At 51.6% G+C, this 22,308-nt stretch overlaps 1 protein-coding gene across 1 annotated transcript in view; it reads right to left on the bottom strand.

The window, feature by feature from the left end:
* Window positions 1-22,308, bottom strand: part of SLIT1 (slit guidance ligand 1) — a 172,196-nt gene that overhangs the window by 40,280 nt on the left and 109,608 nt on the right. Inside the window, exons 5-18 of the mRNA XM_070363611.1 lie at window positions 19,973-20,044; window positions 18,826-18,897; window positions 18,107-18,178; window positions 17,404-17,567; window positions 15,112-15,259; window positions 14,643-14,714; window positions 14,088-14,159; window positions 11,779-11,850; window positions 10,902-11,045; window positions 4,219-4,382; window positions 3,591-3,614; window positions 3,310-3,454; window positions 2,610-2,684; window positions 2,323-2,466 (exon numbers count right to left, since the gene is read on the bottom strand). Of these exons, the coding sequence (XP_070219712.1) occupies window positions 2,323-2,466; window positions 2,610-2,684; window positions 3,310-3,454; window positions 3,591-3,614; window positions 4,219-4,382; window positions 10,902-11,045; window positions 11,779-11,850; window positions 14,088-14,159; window positions 14,643-14,714; window positions 15,112-15,259; window positions 17,404-17,567; window positions 18,107-18,178; window positions 18,826-18,897; window positions 19,973-20,044 (1,440 nt within the window). The remainder of the gene's footprint in view (window positions 1-2,322; window positions 2,467-2,609; window positions 2,685-3,309; window positions 3,455-3,590; window positions 3,615-4,218; window positions 4,383-10,901; window positions 11,046-11,778; window positions 11,851-14,087; window positions 14,160-14,642; window positions 14,715-15,111; window positions 15,260-17,403; window positions 17,568-18,106; window positions 18,179-18,825; window positions 18,898-19,972; window positions 20,045-22,308) is intronic.

The following is a 22,308-nucleotide window of genomic DNA, read 5'->3' as shown; positions in this document are numbered from 1 at the left end:
AGAACGACCTTCTTCCTCACTTATAGCTGCAAAAGTCTCTGTTTGTCCTTGAACATCTGACTCTATTCTCTTTCCCACACAAAAACTAAAATCAAGCCTGACATAAAATAGGCAATTCACAAAAGGAGTTGAATGGTTTAAATTAAAATGGATGTACTAGGTGAGGGAGATTAAAAGGCACAAACTTCTGCTATAAAATAAATGAGTCATGAGCATGAATGGACAGAAATAAAGTTTATGAACATCCATTGAAAAATGTTCAAACTTACTAGTAATCAAGGACATTTAACTGATATTGCATCTGTGCCTGCCAAATTACAAAATCATTAAAAACATAATAATAATAACAATAAGGCTCAGGGTTGGCAAGAGGGTAAGAGGATGGGCACCTTCATGACAGCTGGCAGGAGAACTACTGGGGACCTCCTGGAAGTGTGCCTGGTGAGATGTACCAGGAACCCTAACCCGGCCCTCTGTGCTTTCACCCAGCAGGTCTACCTTTAGGGATTTATCTTTAAGGTAATAATTCCTAATGGGCATAGAATTTCATGATGAAGACATTAATCACAGCATTGCTTGTAATAAAATTAGAATTAGCCTTAATCTCTAATAATTATGTAGCTCCTTTGTCCATGGGGATTCTCCAGGAAAGAATACTGGAGTGGGTTGCCATGCCTTTCTCCAGGGGATCTTCCAGACCCAGGGACTGAACCCAGGTCTCCCGCATTACAGGCAGAGTCTTTACCGTCTGAGCCACCAGGGAAGCCCTATGTAATATATATAATCATTCAAAAGAAATCATAAAGATGCTTACGTTATGTTTAAGGAAAAAAGATTACTAAATAAAATGTATTCAAGGATTTCATTAAGATATGTCTGTATGTTTGCATGCATGTATGTGGGTGTATGTGTGTAAGCATGTAGGTACACACGTGTGTGTGTGTGTCAATAATTAACCGTGACCAGCGGAGGGGTTGTGGGCACTCCTTTTCCTGTGCCTGCACCACTCCTGCAGGCTCTGTCCCAGCACCAGCCCCTCCTCTTTCCTGTCTACTCCAAGTCTTCCTTGGAAAGAACTCAAGTGAGTGGTTGAATGCCCACGGCACCCTCTCTCAAGGAATACTGCATGCGTGTTCAGTTGTTCAGTCGTGTCCAACTCTTTGCGACCCCATGGACTGTAGCCCATCAGGCTCCTCTGTCCACAGGATTTCCCAGGCAAGAGTACTGGAGTGGTTGCCATTTCCTACTCCAGGGGATATTCCTGACCCATGTATTGAACCTGTGTCTCCTGCATCTCCTGCATTAGCAGGCAGATTCTTTACCACTGAGCCATGTGGGCCCTTCAAGAATTTGTAGGCACATATAAAAAAGAACGAGGCAGCCCTCTATGAAGAACCTGCCACACCAGTGGGAAAAAAAAAGCTGCAAAACAGTGCAGAATAAAACCTTTTGTAAAACAGACAAAAGTCCACAGGGAATCCTCTCGTGTATATGTTTACCTTACCTAAATTCCATGACACGTGCTCAGAAAACAAATCTATAGCCTTACTGCCGTCTGAGATTTAAATCCAGGCAGGTGGCTTCTAGAGGTGTTGTCCACATGGTAGACACTACCCACGTGCGGCCATTTAGATTTAAATTAATTAAAATGAAATGAAATTCAAAAGTCAGTGCCTCCATAGCCGTGTCCACATGTCAAGTGCTCCCCTACACACGTGGCTACCAGGCTGGACAGCACAGATATAGCACATGTCTGGCCCTGTGGCAAGTCTGACAAGACAGCACTGCCTCTTGGACGCTCTAAAGGTCTACACGGTCACCTGAAGAGCTGGTGCTGCCTGGACCGAGAGAGGAGCTCCCTGCAGATTCACGGAGGAGTGGCTGGTTCCCGACGTCTGGAGAGCTCTGCCTGGGCTCTGAGTTGTGGGGTCCCAGACTCCCACCTACACCCACTTGAGTCACCCCTGTGCCATGTCCCTGCCACTGTCGCACCGGCCACTCCTGAACTAAACACATGTGCTGTGATGTCGCAGCCTGACCGCAGGGCAATGACAGGAGACCTCAAGAAGGGCCCATGTCCCCATTCCCTCACCTGCCATGAACCCCACACCCCAGGGAACAAGAAGACAGGTCTCGTGCCACAGTGACCAGCATCTGATGACTTGGTACGCTTCAGCCAGGGTCCTCGGCCACAGCCCCTCAACTGCTGCAAGTGGGGGCTAGGGTAGAGACACCCCCTCGCTCTCCTGCCCTTTAACGCAGGTGCCCACGCTGTGACTTGGCCTCTGCCCCTGCCCCCCTGCCCCCTGGCTGCACACTCACAGCGTCCTCAGGCCTTCCAGGCCCCGGAACATGCCGCTCCGGATGGACTCCAGTTGGTTGGCGGTCAGGTGCAGCTCGCTCACTGAGGCTGCGCCCTCGAAGGCCCCGTCTTCAATCTCCGACACCTTGTTGTTGCTCAGGTTTCTGGGGGAGGACTGTGGAGTTCAGGACGCCCTCCCTGCACCCAGCCCCACGCACAGAGCCCTGACCCCCATGAGGTCTAAGGATTTCCCTTCCCCATCCTGCCCAGCCTCCTGACTGCACCTTCCCGCCAATGAGTAACTCACATTTTCTTCAGATGGGTGAGTTTTTTAAACATCCCGGTGGCCTCCAGGATGGAAATCTCATTGTTGTTTAATCGTCTGTAAGAGGCAACGAAGGGAACTTATACATCCATAAAGGACAGACATTAAAGTATCTTCCAAACTGAGATTATTTGGGACTCAAACAAAGGGGACTCCTGGAAGAATTTCTCTGGCCGAGCGAATTGATCCTATTTCAAAGGAAGGTTGGGCCAAGTGCTAGGGGGGTAAAAGGGGGATAATTTTAACATGAAAAATGCCATGAAATGTACCTATGTAAATAATAGGTGTGTATAGGTATCCACACACATGTATATACATGTGCACAGATTTATATTTTTAGAGAAATAACAATAAAAGAATGGCTTAGGCTACAACTTGAGCTAATGGAACCAGGTCCCCACAAAGAAAGCAAAAGCATGATTGAGAGAAACTGCCCTGGTTCAGGCTGGTGACCTGCTCTGGGGCCCAGAGACTGCCCTGGGGCGGGGTGGGGAGTGTGTAGGACTGGGAGTCAGGGCACAGGGGCCACTCCCTGCCGGAGCCAGCAGCTGGCATGCTTCTGGGGTGGGGTCTCCAGTGGTCCCCAAAGAAAGCTGCAGCAGAGGAAAACCCAAAGAAGGCCCAGGAGGGTCAGTGGGAGCTGGGGGGCAGGTGAGGGTGTGGGGCGGCTGAAGACCCTCACAGCTCGGCCGTGGCCTGGGGCACGCGCTCAGGGATCTTGGTGAGCTTCAGGCTGGAGCATTCCACCATGCTGGCCTCACAGCGGCACTTGTGAGGACAGACCACGTCGCTGTTGCACTCGCTGTTCAGCTGGTAGTCCTCAGCGCCTGTGGTGAGAGGGCAGAGGCCGGGGGCAGAGGGGTTGCCAGCAGCCCTGCCCTGCGCCCCTGGCCTGCCCGCCCCAGCCCCCTGCCCACCCACTGGCACCATCCCAGCCAGGCTGGCCTTGGTTCCCCCTCCTACCTGGAATGAAGTACTGCTCTTTGGCTGAGGAGAGAAGGAGAAACACTACCATGTTGGGATTGTCCAGGACATGCAGGAACAGCCCAGGCCCCCACCCTGCTGCCCAGCAGAAGCCAGCCCAGGAACCAGGCTAGGGTCGCGAGTCAAAGCCCTGGAGCCCACCCACCCAGCTCCTGTGTGCAGGTCTTGCTGCTGAGCACAGATGTTCCTTGCCCAGACTGATGGGAGTGGGGATGGTACCGCCCCAAGTAAACCGCCCCCAGGGAGCACCAAAACCACGGCAATGTTCACAGGTGTAAATGGATAACATTTGGGCTTCAGAGGCTGACCCCCTGCCACCCCAGAGCCTGGAGGAGGCAACCATCTCTCTGAGGAGAGGTCCCAGGCCTCCTGGGTGTCTCCTAAGTCTTGAAAGAGCACCGTCCTGGGAGTAGAGCAACCTAGGTTCTTGGCAGTCCTCCCTGGGGGATCTGCAGCCAGTCCTCCCGCGGCCTCAGTAAGATCCAAGTCTACAGTGTGGGTCCTACACCCTCCAGCACGGGTCCAGAGAGGTCCAGCCACCCTTGTTGGAACCACCCAGGAAACACCTCAGGGTCCCTGAGCAGACTGAAGGCGGGTGGGCGGCTACCTGAGCACCGGAACTTCTTGCTTTTGATCTGGCCGATGCGCTTGTTGGCAAGGCGTCGGGGGCTGGCACAGCGGGCCCCACTGGTCTCGATGGGGTTGGAGCGCAGGAAGTCTGCCAGCCACTTGAGGTTACAGTCACAGATGAAGGGGTTCTGGGCCAGATGCCTGTCCAGACGGGGCAGATTGGGGATGAAAGACAAAGCTGCTCACTTGTGTTGGTGGCCACCTGAATGGGGCCTTGCTGGCCCCGACGGAGAAGTGCACCTCCTGAGGACACCACCTGGGGGCGCCCACCCTCTACCACAGCCTCACAGTGGGGCCAGACCTCCATCCCCCTGGACCTTCCAGCTGTCCCTTCGAGCCTCACTCTGTCTCTTCTCCTTCTACTCACGTGTCTCTCCCTCTGTCCTGTGGCAGACAGGAGTGGAGGCAGGAGTAACCTAGAGACCAGCCAGGGTACCCCTGTCCTTCCAAGATCGAGATGATGGAATGGGCATTAGAACCCAAGACGGTCAGCATCCAGGGGCCTTTGGGCCCCCGGCGCTATGCGCCTGGACTATCCCCTCCCTGTGGCCCCAGGCAGCAGCAGCGTCTGCCCCACAGCCTCGGTCAGGAGGGGGTGGTGGCTGGGGTGGCAAGGCTGTGCCCGCAGCTGGGTTGGAAGTACCAACCAAGTACCTGCTGCAGGTCCCTCAGCTTTCAGTGGAATCTCCATTCCCACCCCAGGCCATGGGGCTGCCTCCCCTTCACTGTTTTACAGGACGTCTCTTGACATAGGAACCTCAGAAAGCATAGTCGAGTAGCTACTTACTGGGGAGCCACTCACATCTTCTCACCAGCTCCCTGCTTTACCAGCAGGCTACATGTGGGGAGGGGGCAGCTGACAGGTGACACCAGCTAAGGGCACACAGATCACTGTAAGTGACCACAGGGGAGCCTTTCCCTTTGGCCCTAACCACTCTGCAGGGCTTCCCTGCAGAGAAGGGAAGCCACTCTGGTGGCTCAGAGGGTAAAGAACCCACCTGCAATGCAGGAGACCTGGGTTCAATCCCTGTGTGGGAAGATCCCCTGGAGGAGGACACAGCAATTCTCTCCAGTATTTTTGCTTGGAGAATCACCATGGACAGAGGAGCCTGGTTGGTGACAGCCCATGGTGTTACAAAGAATCAGACATGACTGAGCTACTAAGCACGCATCCTGTAGGCTCAGATCAGCCACTTCTGAACCTCCCAGCAGCCGGCTTGCCCACCTGTGTCGGGGCCAGTGCAGAGGTGCATGCCCTCCTATCTACACCAAGACAGCCAGGGGGAAAGAACCCAGCACTTGTCCTGGCTCCTGTACCCAAGAGCCAATGCCTCTGCAGTGACCAGCTCAGAGGACGCGCCATGCTGCGGCCACTCTCCCTCCATGTATGGCTATCAGTTCCAGTCGTCTGCGTATTGGTCCCTGCTGGGGTGCAGAGCTTTCCAAGCAGAGAGACGAGCCCTTGCCTAGAGTCTGCACCCAGCTCAGCTCAGACCTTGGCGACTCTGTCTCCATCCATCCCTTCCCAGACTCTACCCTCTGGTCACTGGTCAGGATGCCTGGTGACAGCCTTTCCTGCCAGGTTGTCCCTCCACTCCTCTTTGCAGTGCCAGCCCCCCTTTCCTGCCTGAGTCTTGGCTCCTGTCAGCTCCACCAGGTGCACCAGACCCCTCCCACGCCTTCTGCCTTCTGCTGGATAGTTTGTTTCCCGATTTGAACTGCCAGTTTACGCAGAGAAGATGTGCTTGCTGCCTCCCCGGGGCAGAATTTGTAGTTAATCTGAAATACACTAGGATTCCGGGGTTACTCTGGGATTGCTCCTGCTGCCCGTCACATCTGTCTGTGCCTTAGTACCCAGCCTCTGCCTGAAAGAATTGCTTGCCTCTATCACAATCTTGGCAGAAAACTCTGTTTAAAATCAACTCAATTATGTTATTCAGGCATGTATTAAAAATGTCCAAGGGGTGCAGAGTAGAATACAGAGTTTTTTAAAGACAGGCTATTTGTGTCAAAGGCAGCCTATAAAAATGCAACCACCCACCAAGGCAAGTGACTTCTGTATAAAGCTAAGTATCTGACATAAAGTCGAATTTTTAGCAGGTGTAAAGAGAGGGCAACTGGGGAAAGAAAATGCTCAAGAGGATAAAAGCACGTTTGGGAAAAAACAATCATCTTGTTAAAGGCACACCCAGAAATAGGTTGCACAAGCTGCCCAACCGTTCTTTTCATGGACATTTCTGAAAGTAGAAGATAGAGGGGAAAACTGATTCCCAGTCTCTTTCTTGGATTATGCATTAAGATGTCGCAACTAAAAATCTTTGGGGCAGACACTCAATATCATTAGTCAAATTAAACCCACAATGAACTACCATTTCACACCTACTAGGATGGCTATAATCATAAAGAAAAGCAATACCAAGTGTGGGCAAGGAGGTAGAGAAATGGGAACCTTCATAACGTTGCTGGTGGAAATGTAAAATATGTATAGCCACTTTGGAAAACAGTGGCAGTTTCTTCAAAAGTTAAACATAAATTTCCCATGTCATCCAGAAATTCCAAGGGAAATGAAACCCTCTGTCCTCACAAAGATGTGTGAGCAAATATTCACAGCAGCATTATTCATAATGGCCCCAAAGTGGAAATGACCCAGATGTCCATCAACTGGGAAGGAAAAACAGAATGTGCATAAATGGAAAATTATTTGGCAATAAAAAGGAACAAATACTCATACATGCTTAGAATATGAAGGAACCTCAAAAGCATTATGCTAAGCAAAAGAATTCAATCACAAAAAATGGTATATCATATGAGTCCATTTTTGTGAACTATCCAGAAAAGGCAAATCTACGAGACAGAAATTAGATTAGTGATTGGGTTAGTGGATGGGCTGGAAATAGGAATCGATTGCAAATGGGCACAAGGGATTTTGGGAGGGTAATGGAAATGTTCTAAAATTGAATTGTAGTGATAGTTGAACAACTGTAAATTTACTAAAAAATCATTGGACTGTACACCCAGAACAGGTCAATTATATGGTATGTAAGTTATACCTCATTCAAGCTTTAAAAAAAATTTTTTTTAATCTCTTGGGGCAAGTAAAATTACAAAATCAATACTGTGACACAGGGCCCTCAGCCACAGATATCAAAGCTATGGACAAATCAAGCAAGATTTGGTGAGTTTAAATCTGCTTGGTTCTGACATAAGACTCTGCCAAGGGTTTAACTACCCAAGGCTGTAATAAGACTATCTGATTGTACCTTGGGTTTGCATTTCTTTTACTCTTGTTCTGAACTGTACTTGGGTTATGTGTTAGTTGTTCATGGAAGTTCAGTTTTGTTTTACAGCCTTTAATAATGAGGCAGTAAAGAATCTGCCTACAATGCAGGAGATGCGGGTTGGATCTCTGGGTTGGGAAGATCCTCTGGAGAAGAGAATGGCTACCCACTCCAGTATTCTTGCCTAGAGAACTCCATGGTTCTCAGAGGAGCCTGGGGGGCTATAGTCCATGGGGTCACAAAGAGTCAGACATGATGGAGCGACTAACACACACATTCTTAGGGAAAAAGCACAATTTTGGGGCAAGCTACCTAATTTCTCAGTGCTGGTGAAGAGATACCCCAAGACAAATGCCTGCTCTACTAGATGTTAGGTGACCTTGGGTCGGTCTATCTCTGCCTCAGTTTCTTAGAAGTAAGGCAGGGATGACAGCACCTACTCCACAGGTTATTGTGTTAAGATAATACACACAAAGAAGAGTGGCCTGGGGTGGCCAGGGGTGATTAATTATCAGTCATGTGATGAATATTAATACTACTATCACCTCTACCTATGGGAAACCTTCCTCTTCTAACACCCTGCTCCAGCTCTGTGCCTTCGTGGCAGTGGCCAAGATCTCAGAAGGTACAGCGTCCAGGAGGGCAGAGGCACTCTTGAAATCCAGCCAGGTAAATGGACACAGACAGAATCCATTCCCCGTGAGCACAATCTATTTGATGAAACCCTTCCACCTTGAAAGCGAGGCAGCACTTCCCAGGAGATCCTCAGCCCTGTTCCCTATCTGCAAGCCTTTCCTGTGTGTGTCCCTAGCCCTGAAATCTCCTTACTGCACTGCTCTCGGATGTTTTGCCAGCTTTGTAAAATAACCCATCTTGCCCGTGTCTCTCCATGACCTCTAATTTCACATGCTTGGCAAGATTTCCTCATGGTGTTCTTCCCTCTCTCCCTGGCTATACATAAGTTAATTAGCAGGAGTGGGCTACAGGCGGGTGCCTGGCTCTAATGAGTTTGTCTTTGTGGCCGACATCCCTGCTGACAGGCAGGGTTCCCAGGGATCAGGAGCTGTGTCTTCTACTTGATCTATTTCCCAGCCTCCATGCAGATCTTAGCTGATGGAGAGCATTGCCCAGCGGGTAAACAGTGGTGGGGGTGAGAAAGACAACAATGGCCATGGTAATATTAATAAATGCCCATCAGGCACACATCAAGGACCCATGGGTCATCACGTCAAGTCAAGCTGCAGGCTCACAGCTAAAGATGCGGAATGTAGTGCCTGAATCTAACCAAATAGTAGAAGTTTCCCTGTACAGAACCATTCCACCTAAAAGATAAGGACTTTTTGTAAAGGCATAACTGCACCAGCATTATCAAATGGAGAAGCAATGTTAAAATTATCATATCACCACTTCAGGACCCCTAATAAAGGAGTGGGTCCAGGCACTGAAATCCGTGATGGTGTTTATTAAAAAAGAAAGAAAATCAGATATCGTGAGCCTCCTGATGAAAGTACACAATACTATGAGGTCATCTTGCCAGAAAAAGAAAAAATACCTGAGCCTGATGCAAGCTCCTAGATGAAAATTTCTATTTGCAGGACATAGAACAGAGGAACATGTGAAACTATACCATAGGGGATGAAGTCAGCATATCCAGACTGTGGGGAACTCCACAAATCCAGAAAAGCAGTGTCTTCAAAAAACCAAGTGCAAGGGAAAAGGAGATGGAGAGGATACCTATGGGTTAAAAACAATTTAAGTGACACACCAACAAATATCAGTCAGTTATATCGCATAGACCTCATTTATTTATTTATGAGGGAGGGGATTTTAAAATGCTCTTTATTTTAAATTTTATTTTTGTACAGTTCTTAAATGTTACTTTCCATAGTGACTACAAAATATTGGCTATCTTCCCCGTGTTGGCATCTTTAGTCTGTACCGCCCTCTCCCCCGGCCCTGCGCTTCCCCTCCCCTCTTCCCGCAGTGGTAACCATTAGTTTGCTCTCTGTATCTATGAGCCTGCTTCTTGTTCATTATAACCACTAATTGGTTGTATTCTTTAGTTTCCACATGTAAGTGATATCATAGAATATTTGTCTTTCTCTATCTGACTTATTTCACTTAGCATAATGCTCTTTAAATCCACCTATGTTGCTGCAAAGGGTAAATTTTCATTCCTTTTTGTGGCTGAGTATTCCATTGCATGTTTACAGCATATCTTCTTTAGCCATTCATGTCCTCTTGGACACTTAGGTTGCTTCCATATCTTGGGTATTATAAATAGTGCTGCTATGAACATCGGGGTGTAACATATTGCATTAGTGTTTTGGGTTCTTTCGGATATATATCCAGAGTCGAACTGCTGAGTGATATGGTAGTTCTATTTTTAGCTTTTTGAGAAACCTCCATACTCTTCTCCACCATGGACATACCAATTTACCTTTCCACCAACAGGGCGTGCATAGGCCTTATTTACATCCTGACTCAAATTATTTTTAAAATTGTATAATATGTAGGAGACATTTGGAAATTTGAACATTAATTAGATCGTTGATGATTTTAAAGAATTGTTGTATTTTCAGATATAACAAGAGTGTTGTGTGTTTTCAGAGTTCTTGCCTTTTATAAATATGTATGAATTCTGTGTTGATGATAAATGATGTCTGGGAGGCATGAAAGGAGGGACATAGAGATGAAGCAAGGCTGACTGGCTGTGAGTTGAAGCTGGGAGACAAGCTCTGGGAGGTCTGCTGTGCTACTTTTAAATGCTTATAATTTTGTATAATAAAAGATTAAAGCAAACTCCTAGAATTACTGCTCTCTAATTTTAATTTATAATTATCACTGCTGCCACTGTCTTTCACTTAAGACATTATCAATTGCAAGATGCACTAATATTAATATTTTACGTATCATCAAGAAAGAACAAAATTCTGCCAATTAAATAAGCCATCAAATATAATATGCAATCCAATTCCATAGCTGTTACTGTGGAGACAACGCATGTCTTAAAATCAATGGGTAGTAATAATAATAAAAACTGTAGCCAACATTTAAGAAGCATTTGCAATGAGCTAAGCTCTGTACAAACATCCCTTTTAATCTCATAACAACCCTGTGAAGATGATGCTTGCATTTTATGAATGAGTAAACTGAGCCCCAGAGAAGCTAACTAACTTGCTTAGGGCCACACAGGCAATAAGAACTGCAGCCTACCAGGCTCCTCCGCCCATGGGATTTTCCAGGCAAGAGTACTGGAGTGGGGTGCCATTGCCTTCTCCTAAGAGGCATAGCTGGAATTTGAACACCTGCCTGTACCTAGAGGCTGTTATCTCCCTGAGGTCCACCTGCTGGGGTGCTGGAGGGGCAAGAGGGCACTCACAGGGTCTGGATGGCCCGCAGGGAGGTGAAGGTGCCCTTAGCAAGACTCTGGATCTTGTTGTCATACAGGGAGAGCAGTGAGAGATTCTGCAGATCCTGGAAGGCATCAAGCCGGATGCAGTTGATCTTGTTGGCATTCAGGAGCCTGTGGGCAGAGCCAGGCAGGTGGTGAGGGGAGAGCCACAGAAGTGGACACATCATTTCTTGGGCTTCTTCCTAGGCAACGACCATGCGTTATGTCAGGAAGGAGTCCACGGGAGCAGGAGCAGGGGATCTGGCCCTCTGGATGTGCACTCCATGCAGAGGAGCTGAGAACCAGAGGAGCTGAGAACTCCGGCCGCCTTCTCTATGCACAGGGACCATTTAGTCCCACGTGTCTCTCTTTCAAGGAACTGCAAGAGGTGCCTGCCCCATGGGATTCTGGGACACCCGCGAGCATAGTGGCCAGGCCACCTCCCAAAGGCATTTGGGGGATCCTCCGCTTCCCCTTCTGCTGGGTTTCCCAAGCAGCTGAGAGGGAGTGTCTGGCTTCTGTGCGTCTCGGGCCCTGGGAGAGAACCTTGGCTGAACGCTCATGGCTCAAAGAGCCTGGCCTGGGCCTGGGTGTCCCTCACAGGAGACAACTCCATCCCTAGCAACAGTGAGCATTCAGGAACGCAGGCTGCATCTCAGGGACCTCTCCACTGAGGCATCCTGCGATCAGCTCTGAATCCACTTCTCTGGCCCCTCACAGCCCTGCCAGGTCTGCCATCCCCCAGCTCCTTGCCTCCAGTGAGTCCCACATCCCAAAGAGGCCGAAAGGGCCAGGCTGAGAGGCCGGAGGAACACTGCCCCCCTCTATAGGCCCCACCCAAGGTCACTCGCGTTTAGGTCCTTACAGGAGCTGTAGGGTGAACAGGCCTCCAAACACGCCCTGGGGGAGGTCTGTGATCTTGTTCCCATAGAGGACCCTGGAAAGAAGGCAGTGGAAAGGGAGAGTTAGAGGACTGCCCCACACAGCTCTCCAAGCCCTGCCCACACGACGGTACCATCCCTAAGCCTTTCACACTACTGGGCCCACGGGTGTAGGCTTGTTCTAAGAGCGGCCAGTAGATGGCAGTAAAGTGCACTGGGAAGGGGTCATGGTCCCTAGTCAGCGCAAAGGTGACCTATAGGCTAGAGGCAGCCGTGACCCCCACTGTTTTGAGAGCACCCCCTCACTCACTCTCTGCCCTCAAGCACAGATCCCATGGAAGCCTGCAAAAGGGCCCTTCCAGGGAAGCTCATGGGAAATTAACCTGGTTAGGGATCCGAAAGGAGATTTTTCAGAGAGAAGAAAATCCCAAGGGCAGGAAAAATCATCTTTTCAGAGAATTACAGGCAAAAATGGGATCGATACAGCACATGTGGTATGAGCTCCAGCATGTCAAGTGACACTTTCCAGCACTGATAAAATATTATCACAAGAAGGAAACAGACCAAAGTGTTAGCTGGGCTTTGATCTGGTGGCAGGATTACAAGTGGGTTGTTTTATGCTTTAGAATTTACAGTTTCCTTCATGGAACATGAATTACACACATAATCAGAAAAAAATGCAAATGTTCAAAAAAGACATGCAGGCAGGAATGGGGTCAGACAGAGGGTGGAAGTGTCATGGAAACCTGGAGTGGGGGGGTGTATTCCACTCCAGTTTCACAAGCTGCACCCTCCCACCCCTCCAGCCACTCCTGGAAACACTCCATCTGAGTAAAAACAGCGTACTATCTCTTTGAGATCTCTCTTGGAGGAGGGCACAGCGGGAGCTAAGTAGGTTCCAGGCTGGCCCGAGTGGACAGCTTCAGTATGTTTTGGGTAGAGGAAACAAAGTGGACAGTAGCTTGAATCTCAGCCAGCCAGCACCAGGAGGCCTCTGCGACATGATCTGATTTGGAAAGATCCCTCCATCTGCTGTGTGGGGAATGGAATGGGTGGGAATTGAGGTAGGGAGACCAGGTCAGGGCCTGCAAGGTGGGCATTATCTTTTTGCATGACCTCAGCATGAAAGTTCCTATATGGTGAGGAGGCGTGACAGGAACCCACTTAGATGGGTTAGATGTCATGTTCCAATTTAGGAGGAGATTTATTCACTTTTCTGAAGAAGACCCTGCATTTTAGCAGCCATCTTCAGGATCTGATCTCCTCAGCCAGTGATAAGTGACCCATCACCAGGCTGTCAAGTACAGCTGTGCAGGTTGCACATTGCACAACTTTGTGCGACTCACAATGGCCCCACCCACTACCTTGGATTCTATTCCAAGAGAAGAGGGTGCACAGGGAAGGCACTGAGCCGACAGCCTCCTGTAGCACCCTGGAGGGAGTTCCATTCTATTCCACTTCCCAGGCCCCAAATCAATGCCAAGCATGTGTCCAGTGCTGCTAAGGAACAGGTTAAAATACTCATTTCCAAGAGTGATGAACAGCCCCCATCAACAGGGAGCTTGCTTCACTACAGGGCACCCTGAGTTCACTCTGGAGACAATGCACCATGGGACCTCAGGGAGTGAGAGGCTCGGTGAACGGGGGAGTGCAAGCAAGGGTTCTTGGAAAAAGAGACACGGCAACATCTCCTAGACTAATTTTCGATGCCACACAGTGCTTTGTAGATCGATGGGTCCCCAATAAACTGTTGAGGGAAGGGAAATACTGGACAGGGTTAGGGAGCAGGTAGGCAGGAAACACGGTCTTCACCATCACCCACCACAGCCTGAGATCAGAGCACGTCTGGGACAAAAGCTATAAGCTGTAGCAGATTTCACAACTAGAGCTGGTGGTTGCTGCCATTCCCTAACCCAGGGAATGCTTAGGAGAACAGAGTGCTGGGCTTCTGTGTGGAGGCAGGGTCAACATGAAGGCTGGACTAAGCCAGATGACTGCCACAAGGAATGCTGGGAAAATCCCCACTGCAAAAGGAAGAGCGTCACTGTTGCCAGGGGCAACAGCTCTGCCTAGCTTTTCCATGCACTCAGCCCTTGATTCCCTCCTCCCCCTCCCAGCTGCAGAGGGTCCACCAAGAGGAAGGGAAATCTGAGCACAACAACCCTGGGCACTGCATCCAGAGAGAGACCCACTGAGGCTGGGTGGGTGAGGACATGTTCCTTCTCTCACACCCACCAGAGGTGCCCTGGGGCGATGCCCTGGACCACTGCAGAGCCTTGGCACTGCTACTCACAGTGAGTTCAGGGACCGGAGGCCCTGGAAGGCATCAGGCGCGATCTCCGAGATCTGGTTGTTGCTCAAGTCTCTGCAAGGTGAGCAGAGGAGAGAAGGTGGCTGAATTCCTCAACGGCCACCGAGCCCTGCCTGCCCCCTGCCTCCCAGATACTATGGGAGGGCAGATATTTCTTTGAAATTAGGAAAGAGAAGGGCCAGTTCTCCTATCTATCCAAGGACCATGCACAGGGGGCAACCCAGCTATCCCCTACACACACCCCTCACAGCCTCAACTGCTCCTATTGGTGCCCAAGCTGAAATGGGAGGATGACAGTCAGTTCTGGTCACGTGCCAGACTCAGACTCAGCATCCCCTTTGGGCCTCATGACTACCCTTCAAGCAGGTGGCACCACCACCATCCCTACATCACAGATGAGCCTGGGAAGAAGGCCGGTGATGACCTGGCCCTAGGCACAGCCATGCAGGCAGAGTCAGCACCTGCCCCGGGGCAGTGGCATGCTTGGGCCGGGCTCTGCCCTATGCTGACCCCCAGGAAACAGCAGAAGACACTCACATCCTCCGCAGCTTTCTGTAGGGAGAGAAGGCCCCCGGGGGGATGGACTTGATCCCGTTGAGCTCCAGCCGGCTGCAGAGAGAAAACAGAAGGACAAGGGCAGGTCGCCCCACCCAAGTTGTTGTTGAAACCAGGCCCTTTACCCATCAGTCCCTGCTCCCATCCTCGTCTGGAGTAAGGGGGCTGCAGCAGAGAAAAGGAGCTGGTTTTGAGTGCCATTATCCCAAGCTGGTGTGGCTGAAAGGGGCTCATGTACAATGTTAATACTAAGAAACCAATTCTAGCAGACTGGCCCAGCTGGGCTGGACAGATGAACCACAGAGGGACACCCTGCCCCAACCTTCCAGAGTGCCAGCCTTGGGCAGAGAGCTCAGCCCAACTGAGGCAAAGTGTAGAGGGGCCTCGGGGTAGTGCCCGCTCTGGCTCCTCCCTGGACCACCAGAGCCTGGCCGGCCCTGCCTGTACTCACATCTCTGTCATGGCCTCGGGCAGGTTGGCAGGGATGGCGGTCAGGCCTTTGCCACGACAATCCACGATGCCGTTGCTGCAGGCGCACATGGCCGGACAGGAGCCGGAGGAGAGGGTGCAGGAGGGCGTGCGCCCCGCCTCCCCCTGGCCTGCGGAAACAGAGCCCGATGTTTGCTGAACTTGAATCTGAACCTAACTCTGCTGCATGAGAGTGTGAATTGCACACTAAGAAATCCTAGCCTCAGTTCTGAAGCTCTGGGTTCTAGTCCAAGTCACTGGACACTTCTGGCTTGAATACAAGGACCGTATTTACCAGTGCACACTCTGCGCCACATGTTGTGGTAAGGGTTGTGTGTGTAACATCTCAGTGACTCCTAATGCACAACCCTGCAAAGAGCATGATATCATCGTGGCCACTTTCCAGGTGAGAAAATGGAGTCCTCGATATTAATCTGTGGAAGTGACACCGCTAATGAGCGGTGCATTCAGGGTGAAGCCCAGTGTCTGATGTAAGGGCCCATGTCTTTTAATACTGATGTATCACTTATACCGAGTGTACAGTCTTAGGTGTAGAGCTGATCCAATTCCCACATATGGATACAGTCACAGAACCACCCCCTCAACAGGGAATATTTCTATCACTCAAGAAGTTTCCATCATGCTCCTTCCCCGAAGTAGCCAGTGTTCTGAGATCTCTCACCAAAGATTTGTTCTGCTTGTCTGTGGACCTGAGCAAAACCAGACCGCAGGCTCTCTTACATCTGGTTTCTTTTCACTCAAGGTAAAATTTTTGAGATTCGCCCATTGTACTGTATGAGTACACAGTTTTTTCTTTTTCATTGCCGAGTTATAGTCTATTGTATGGCTCTGTCATCATTGGCTAATCCATTCTCTTGCTGGTAGACATGCGGGTGATCTCCAACTTTGGGATATCATGAAAGAAACTGCTTGGCTATTCTCAGCCCTGTGTTTTGCATAACACACGCACACCCCCAGCCCGGAGCTGCAGGGTCGTGTCTCACACACACAGCAGTCCTGAGCACAGGGGCACCGGCGCTGAGGAGGAGGAGACAGCCACCCCACCCCATCCCCAGCTCCATGCTGAGGAGAGGACGCCGACCTCTGTGTGACTGGTGGGCTCGGGTCCACAGGCTCGGTAGAAATGGGCAGCATCTGATCCTCTGTCATGAATCTGTGAGCTGGTCACTTACTCAGCGAACATTCCCTGAGCATCTATCTCTGTGTCGAGTGTGAGCAAAGTGCTAAGAAATGACCAGAGAATATGTCACATGTGCCCATGTGCTCATGGACCTTGCAACCAGTCCCTGGGAAGTCCCATCTGGGTCTCTGCAGGGTGAGGACCAGGCGGGGCAGCAAGGCGGGGAGGGTGTACCCAGCAGGGGAGCAGCCTGCCAGGAGGCCAAGGTGGGAGGCACCTGCTCCTGGGAAGGGCAGAGAAGAGCCCACTGGGACGGAAGACTGAGGGGGCCACTAGGTGGAGGAGGCAGAGATGACCTGGCCCAGCCTCGAGGAGCCCAAGGCCAATTTGGACTCTACCAGGAGCACCGGGAGGCCTGGTGAGGATTAAGCAACAGTAACCAGTCCAGATTTGTCTGTCCCTTTACGTTTTTCTGGCTGCAGAGTGGAGACTGGAAGGACCAGACAGGAGGTGGGGTGGCCGGAGAGGAGGCCCTTGCAGGACCCCCGGTGGAAGATGGAGGTACAGGCTCTGGAGTCTGTCTCGCCTCAAACCAAGGCTTTAGGCCCAATTCAATGACTTTTCAAAGTAGCACAATGAGGGAAGGGAGAGGCGGGAATAGGAAGGGGCAAGGAATGGAGGAAGTGAAGGGTGGGAGTTGACGGGCTGGAGGGGAGGGGAGGGAGGAAAGGGCTGGCAGCACTGGGTAGAAGCAAAAGCGAGGCATTGAGTAGAAGGGATGGGGGCAGAGGGACAAGGGGCAGGCAACAGGAAAGGACTGATGGTGGGGACCGGAGGGGAAATGCAGTGGAGGCAGGAGGCGATGCGTAGACAAAGGCAATGCCTGAGAGCAGGAGGTAGTGGCTGAAGCAGGAGAAGGAGGTGACTGAGGACAGGAGGCAGTGAGTCTGGACAAGAGAGAGTGAGTGAGCGTAGTAGATGGTGTGTGGTCCAAGAAGCGTCCACGGATGAGGACAGGGGGTCTTGGGTGACCCCGATGTGAATGCGTAGTGACAGGAGGCCCTGGGCGGGAACAGGAGGCGGGCAGGAGGCAGGCGATGGAGATCTGAGAGCCCCAGCAGGGCCGGCACCCACCTGAGCAGCTGAACTCACTCTTCTGGACCTCAGCCACGTTGAGGCCGCGCAGGCCAGCGGGGCCCGAGCACTGGGTGAAGAGCCCGATGGTTGGCCGTTGCCTCAGCCACTGGGAGAGCCAGGCCAGGTGGCAGTCACAGAACAGGTGGTTGGAGTGCAGGCGGCTGCAGGGGATGGGCGAGGACAGGGAGGCTCACAACCAACCTGGGTCCCCAGCCCCTGGAAACACTGGGGCAGAGCCCCTCCGCTCAGCAGGGGTAGGGGGTCGAGCCCCTGGCACTCCACTCGGTCGGTCGGGGCACAGCCTACACCCAGTCAGCTTCGCAGCTCAGGCCCCAAGAGCTGGAGATTATTTGAGCAGGGGGAAGCCTCCCTCCTCTCCCAGCACTGGGGGCAGCCCTTTGGCTGGAGTGTGCCCCGTGAAGACACACTCACTGAGCCCACAGACACCCTCCCCTCAAATCACTTAACTCACCTTCCAACCCAAAAACAAATTATCTGCTGTCCAAGGGAAACATCCAACATAAAAGACATTCAACGTCCTTCCCTTTTAGATCACTCCCCCTCCCCCAGCTCGACTCAGCCCCCTCCCTGGGGTGACCTCTGGGGTCTCAGAGGAGGCCGAGCTCTCCCCACCCCCACTCCGAGCCCCAGTACCCTCCCAGCTGGGCGCTGTGCTCTCAGGCACCCCAGGCTGACTCACAAGGTCCGCAGCTTGGGCATGTGGTTGAAGCTGGACACGGGGATGGTGGTGATGTTGTTGTTGTTCAGGGTCCTAAGTGGGGTGGGGGGGAACCAAGGTCACTTAGCATTGGCCCAGCAGGAAGCTGCGCGGGAAGGGGGGGACCTGGCTTCCCTCTCACACTGTGCTCCCAGCAGGAAGCTGCACGGGAAGGGGGGGACCTGACTTCTCTCTCACATTGCGCTCACGGTTCACCCTCAAGGGACCAGCACTGGGCTGGACCCTGGGGGTTATGCCAGAGAGCCACCTGAGGTTTTCCCAGAGGAAAACCCTGAGCTGGGACAGTGACGAAGAGCCAACTATGCCATAAACTCTGAGGCTAGTAGGACAGGGGACGGGGAGCCAGGAGGGGAGGATGGGTGCAGACTCTGGCTGGCTTGGAAGAAAGCATGGGGCTCACACAGACAGAGGGAGGAAGAGGAGGCATTCAGGCCTCGTGTGTTAGAAACTCTGGAGAGACACAGCCACTCACGCTGGGGCTTCATCACAAGCAGTTTAAGCCTGGGTCATGCTGCCACAGGCAGGATCCCACAAGCACGAGCCCTTCTATCCTCGGGCAGCAAGTCCTGGCCTAGAGCCCACCTCCCAGGTACGCCCGCCTTTCGCGCGGCTGCTGGGTCCCTGATGCCTGTATCAGCTTGGCTCTCCTGCCTTTGCCACCCTTCCTAGGCTTTACTTACAGCACCTCTAACCCCCGCAGAGCCCGGAAAGCTCCTTCCTCAATGCAGCCAATCTGGTTCTTGTCTAGCTGTCTGTGAAGCAAAGGAACGTGGTAGAGAGGACAGCACGTTACCTATGGCAGGGATGACCCAGCATTCCACCCAGCGCTCCACTAGTTCCAAACACAGAGGCCTGACCCCAATCATTTGCCCAGTATACACACAGCGATCCAATCGGTAATCGTTAACAAAAGCTTAAAGTCTTTCTTATTTTTAAAACAGTAAGTATAAGCAAGAGTTATATTATTTTCCTCTACCCAACCTTCCACATTTCCTGGGGAGCAGGTACCACCTCCACTTTAGAGACCACCTAGAGGGTGCTGGCAGCTGTAAAATGAGAGTCTATCATAGGAGCCGTGGCAGCCAGAGCTGGTAAACAGATTTCAGCCTGAGGGCTAAGAGAGACCGACTCAAGGCAGCTACCTGGACTGCTGCTTCCAGAATAAACTGAAGCTGTGATTGGGCTCCTTGGGGAAGAATGCAGTGATCGATTACCAATGTCTACTACAGGCACCAGGAGTAGGAGGAGGGTGACAAGCATGCCAGGCATTTGCCATCACTACGGCAGTCAGACCTGGGGTGGGTTGGAGTTATAAGCTTGGACTAGAATAAATATGAATAATAGAAATAAACCATTACATTTACACAGCTTTCAACAGAGTGTATTCATTTCCAGGTCTCATTTCAAACTCAGAGCAAGCTTGTGACATAAATATGATACCCCCGTTTTGCAGAACAATATATAGAGGCTCATTGAAATTAACTGACTTGCAACAGCTTATACAATTTGGACCTGCCAAAAAAAAAAGGGGGAACAGTCAAACCCAACTCTCCCCACCCACTGAAGGGCAAGGGTACAGAGACTGTTCATTTCAATGGAACAAGAATCCCACTGTTGATGACACTCCTTTCAACCCAGTCCCACAAGGCTGATGAAGTGCTTTCTCCCACCCCAGATTGTTCCAGAAGACCATGCTGGCATGAGCCGTCTCACAGCCCAGACCTGCTCCCTGGCTGCCTGGACCACAGGGCTCAGGAAGACCCATCAGGATGCTGCCAGGGGTGCCCTGCAGCCCGAAGCCCCCTTCCTTCTCAGGCTTATACTCACAAATTTTTGAGATCTGTAGCTCCACGGAAAGCCTTTCTGGGGATGGCCTGGATGGTGTTCTCACTTAGGTCCCTGTGAAGACAAAGCCAGAGGGAGAAAAAAATAATCAGAAACATTTCTCCAGAGCACCCTGAAGAGCCAGGGAGGTCAAGCGAGCCAGACAGTACCCTGACCAGACAGAGCTGTGTCCTGGCACCTGGGACAGTGCTCAGCACACAAAGATCACTGGCAAACATTTATCGAATGAATGAGTGAACAAGTCAGAGCTCAGGCCCCCACCACTGCCCCTTCTCTGGGCAGAGGGTTTGCAGCTAGAGGGTGCAGCCTGGGGCAGTGGTCAGATATTGGCTCTGCCAGCCCCCAACCCTTTACGCCAGATCCGTGGGGGTCAGCTCGGCCCCGAGGCATCCTCCAGGGCTGCAAAGGAAAGAGCAGGGGCTTCTCGACAGAGCCCCCAGCTGCCCCACACCTGTAGAGAGTCTTCTGATAGCTCACTCTGTGTTCTACTGAGCAGGAACAGAAGCGCCAGAAGAAGGCACAGCTGGATCCCAGGTAACGCAGCAGTAGGGAGCCCACCTAGGTCATGAACTCCAGGCTGGAGCTGACTCCAGGTGCTGTGGTCTTGGGGTCTGCGGGGATCAGGGCTGCTACGAAGCCTGGGCCCACCTGGGGACTAAGCATGCCCACCTAGGAACACAGGACTGCATCCTAGCCCCGAGGCGTGGAAGGCAGGGACCACCCGGGACTTGGTCACCTCCCCCTTATTAACATCCTGAAGTGAGGGAGAAGGCACTGCACGGCCTTAGCAAACCAGCCTCCCCTCCCTGGCAGGACTGGGCCTCGGGCTCCTGTCCACTTGCCTCTCCTCCCTCTCTCAATCCTCACTGCAGACTTCATAAATGCCCCTTTGCTTCCCACAGTGGGGATAGCAACCTCCCCAACCCCTGCCCCGCCCAGCACGTCACAGTGTGGGGCAAATACTATCACCATCCCCACTGCAGGAAGTGGGAAAGGGAGGCTCAGAGAAGTGAGGCGGCTTCTTTAAGGGAAAAAAGCTGGTGGAGGTGGGGGTGGGGGTAGGGGGAGTGCTCCAGAGGCTGAGCCTAGCAGTCAGGTCCCAGAGCCTCCCCATACACTGCAGCGGATCTCTGACAATCTCTGATGGCCTGGGCTGCTGGTCCCGACTCAGGAACCTATGTCGGACAGTTCGGCAGACCTCGGACCCTCCTCCTGGGCTAGATCCTTGGGGCTTTCACCATTTCCTTCCTCTCAGCCATTCACCCCATGAGCCTCAGGGTTTACTTTGAGCCCCAAGAACACAGCCCACGGGGCTCCCCACTGGGAATTCCCTAAGCTGTGGGAACTACCCCCCATGGCCTGAGTTTTTCTGGTTGAGACAATGAAACAGAAGTGCCGAAGCAGAGTGCACAGGGCCCTGACCTCAGAAAGGCTGGTTCGAATCCCCTCTCCCCACTTCCTGGCTTTGCATTTGTGGGTTTACCCTTTTTCCTCCTGAGCCCTAGTTTCCTTGTGTGCAAAGTGGGGGAACAGCTGCGCCTAAAACCCTGCCCCTCAAACAGAGTGTGAGCCGACATCTCTGAGCTCCCTTCTCTCCAAACCCCAGCCCCTCCTGTCCCCCAGCCACCTAACCCGCCCCAAGCACCTGTGGTCTCAAGGGGCTTTGTCACCATCACACCCCATGTTCCCTGCTCGCTCTCTCCTTGAAAGAAGGCATCTCAAGCCTGCGACATAGACTCTCCTCTCTCTCCTCCATAACTACATTTCAGCTGTGTCTGGCTCCATCTAACCAGCCTGTCTCTGTCCCAGCTAAGCAGTTCGCCCTTCAGCCAAGCCTGGCAGGGAACTCTGGGCTGAACTCCCCACCGTTATTCCATTTAATCCTCACTACAGCCCTGCAAGGAAGGTTTTTTATTTGTATTGATCAGTGTATTGATTTAGGCCAACCTTGTTCCAGAAAGGCTTGCAGGTGGCTTATAGGGATTTATAAAACAGCAAGAGTGCAGAAGTAAAAAGTAGGGCAAAGAGAAGACAAATCAATGGTGGACACCGAGCATGCAATATCACATGACCCATATAGCTGCCGGGTCCAGGATTGAGGGTGGGTGTCAAGCTTTCTGAGAGCCCATGCGTAAAGGGAAAACTGGTCAGTTAATTGCATCCTCGATACATGTATAAACTCAAAAGAACCTATTTCTCAGGAGTATAGCTGTTTTGGGCACTAAGATGCGACAAGAATTTCTCCAGGGGTCTTTGTAAAAAATGACTGAGTGTCCTAATCAATAACATTAGATCCATATAATAAATGGGTTTCATGT

This window comes from Bos mutus, chromosome 26, assembly GCF_027580195.1.
Source record: "Bos mutus isolate GX-2022 chromosome 26, NWIPB_WYAK_1.1, whole genome shotgun sequence".
In the NCBI taxonomy this organism is placed as follows: domain Eukaryota; kingdom Metazoa; phylum Chordata; class Mammalia; order Artiodactyla; family Bovidae; genus Bos; species Bos mutus.
Note: the sequence above shows the minus strand (reverse complement) of the source record. Positions and strands in the feature narration are given on the sequence as shown.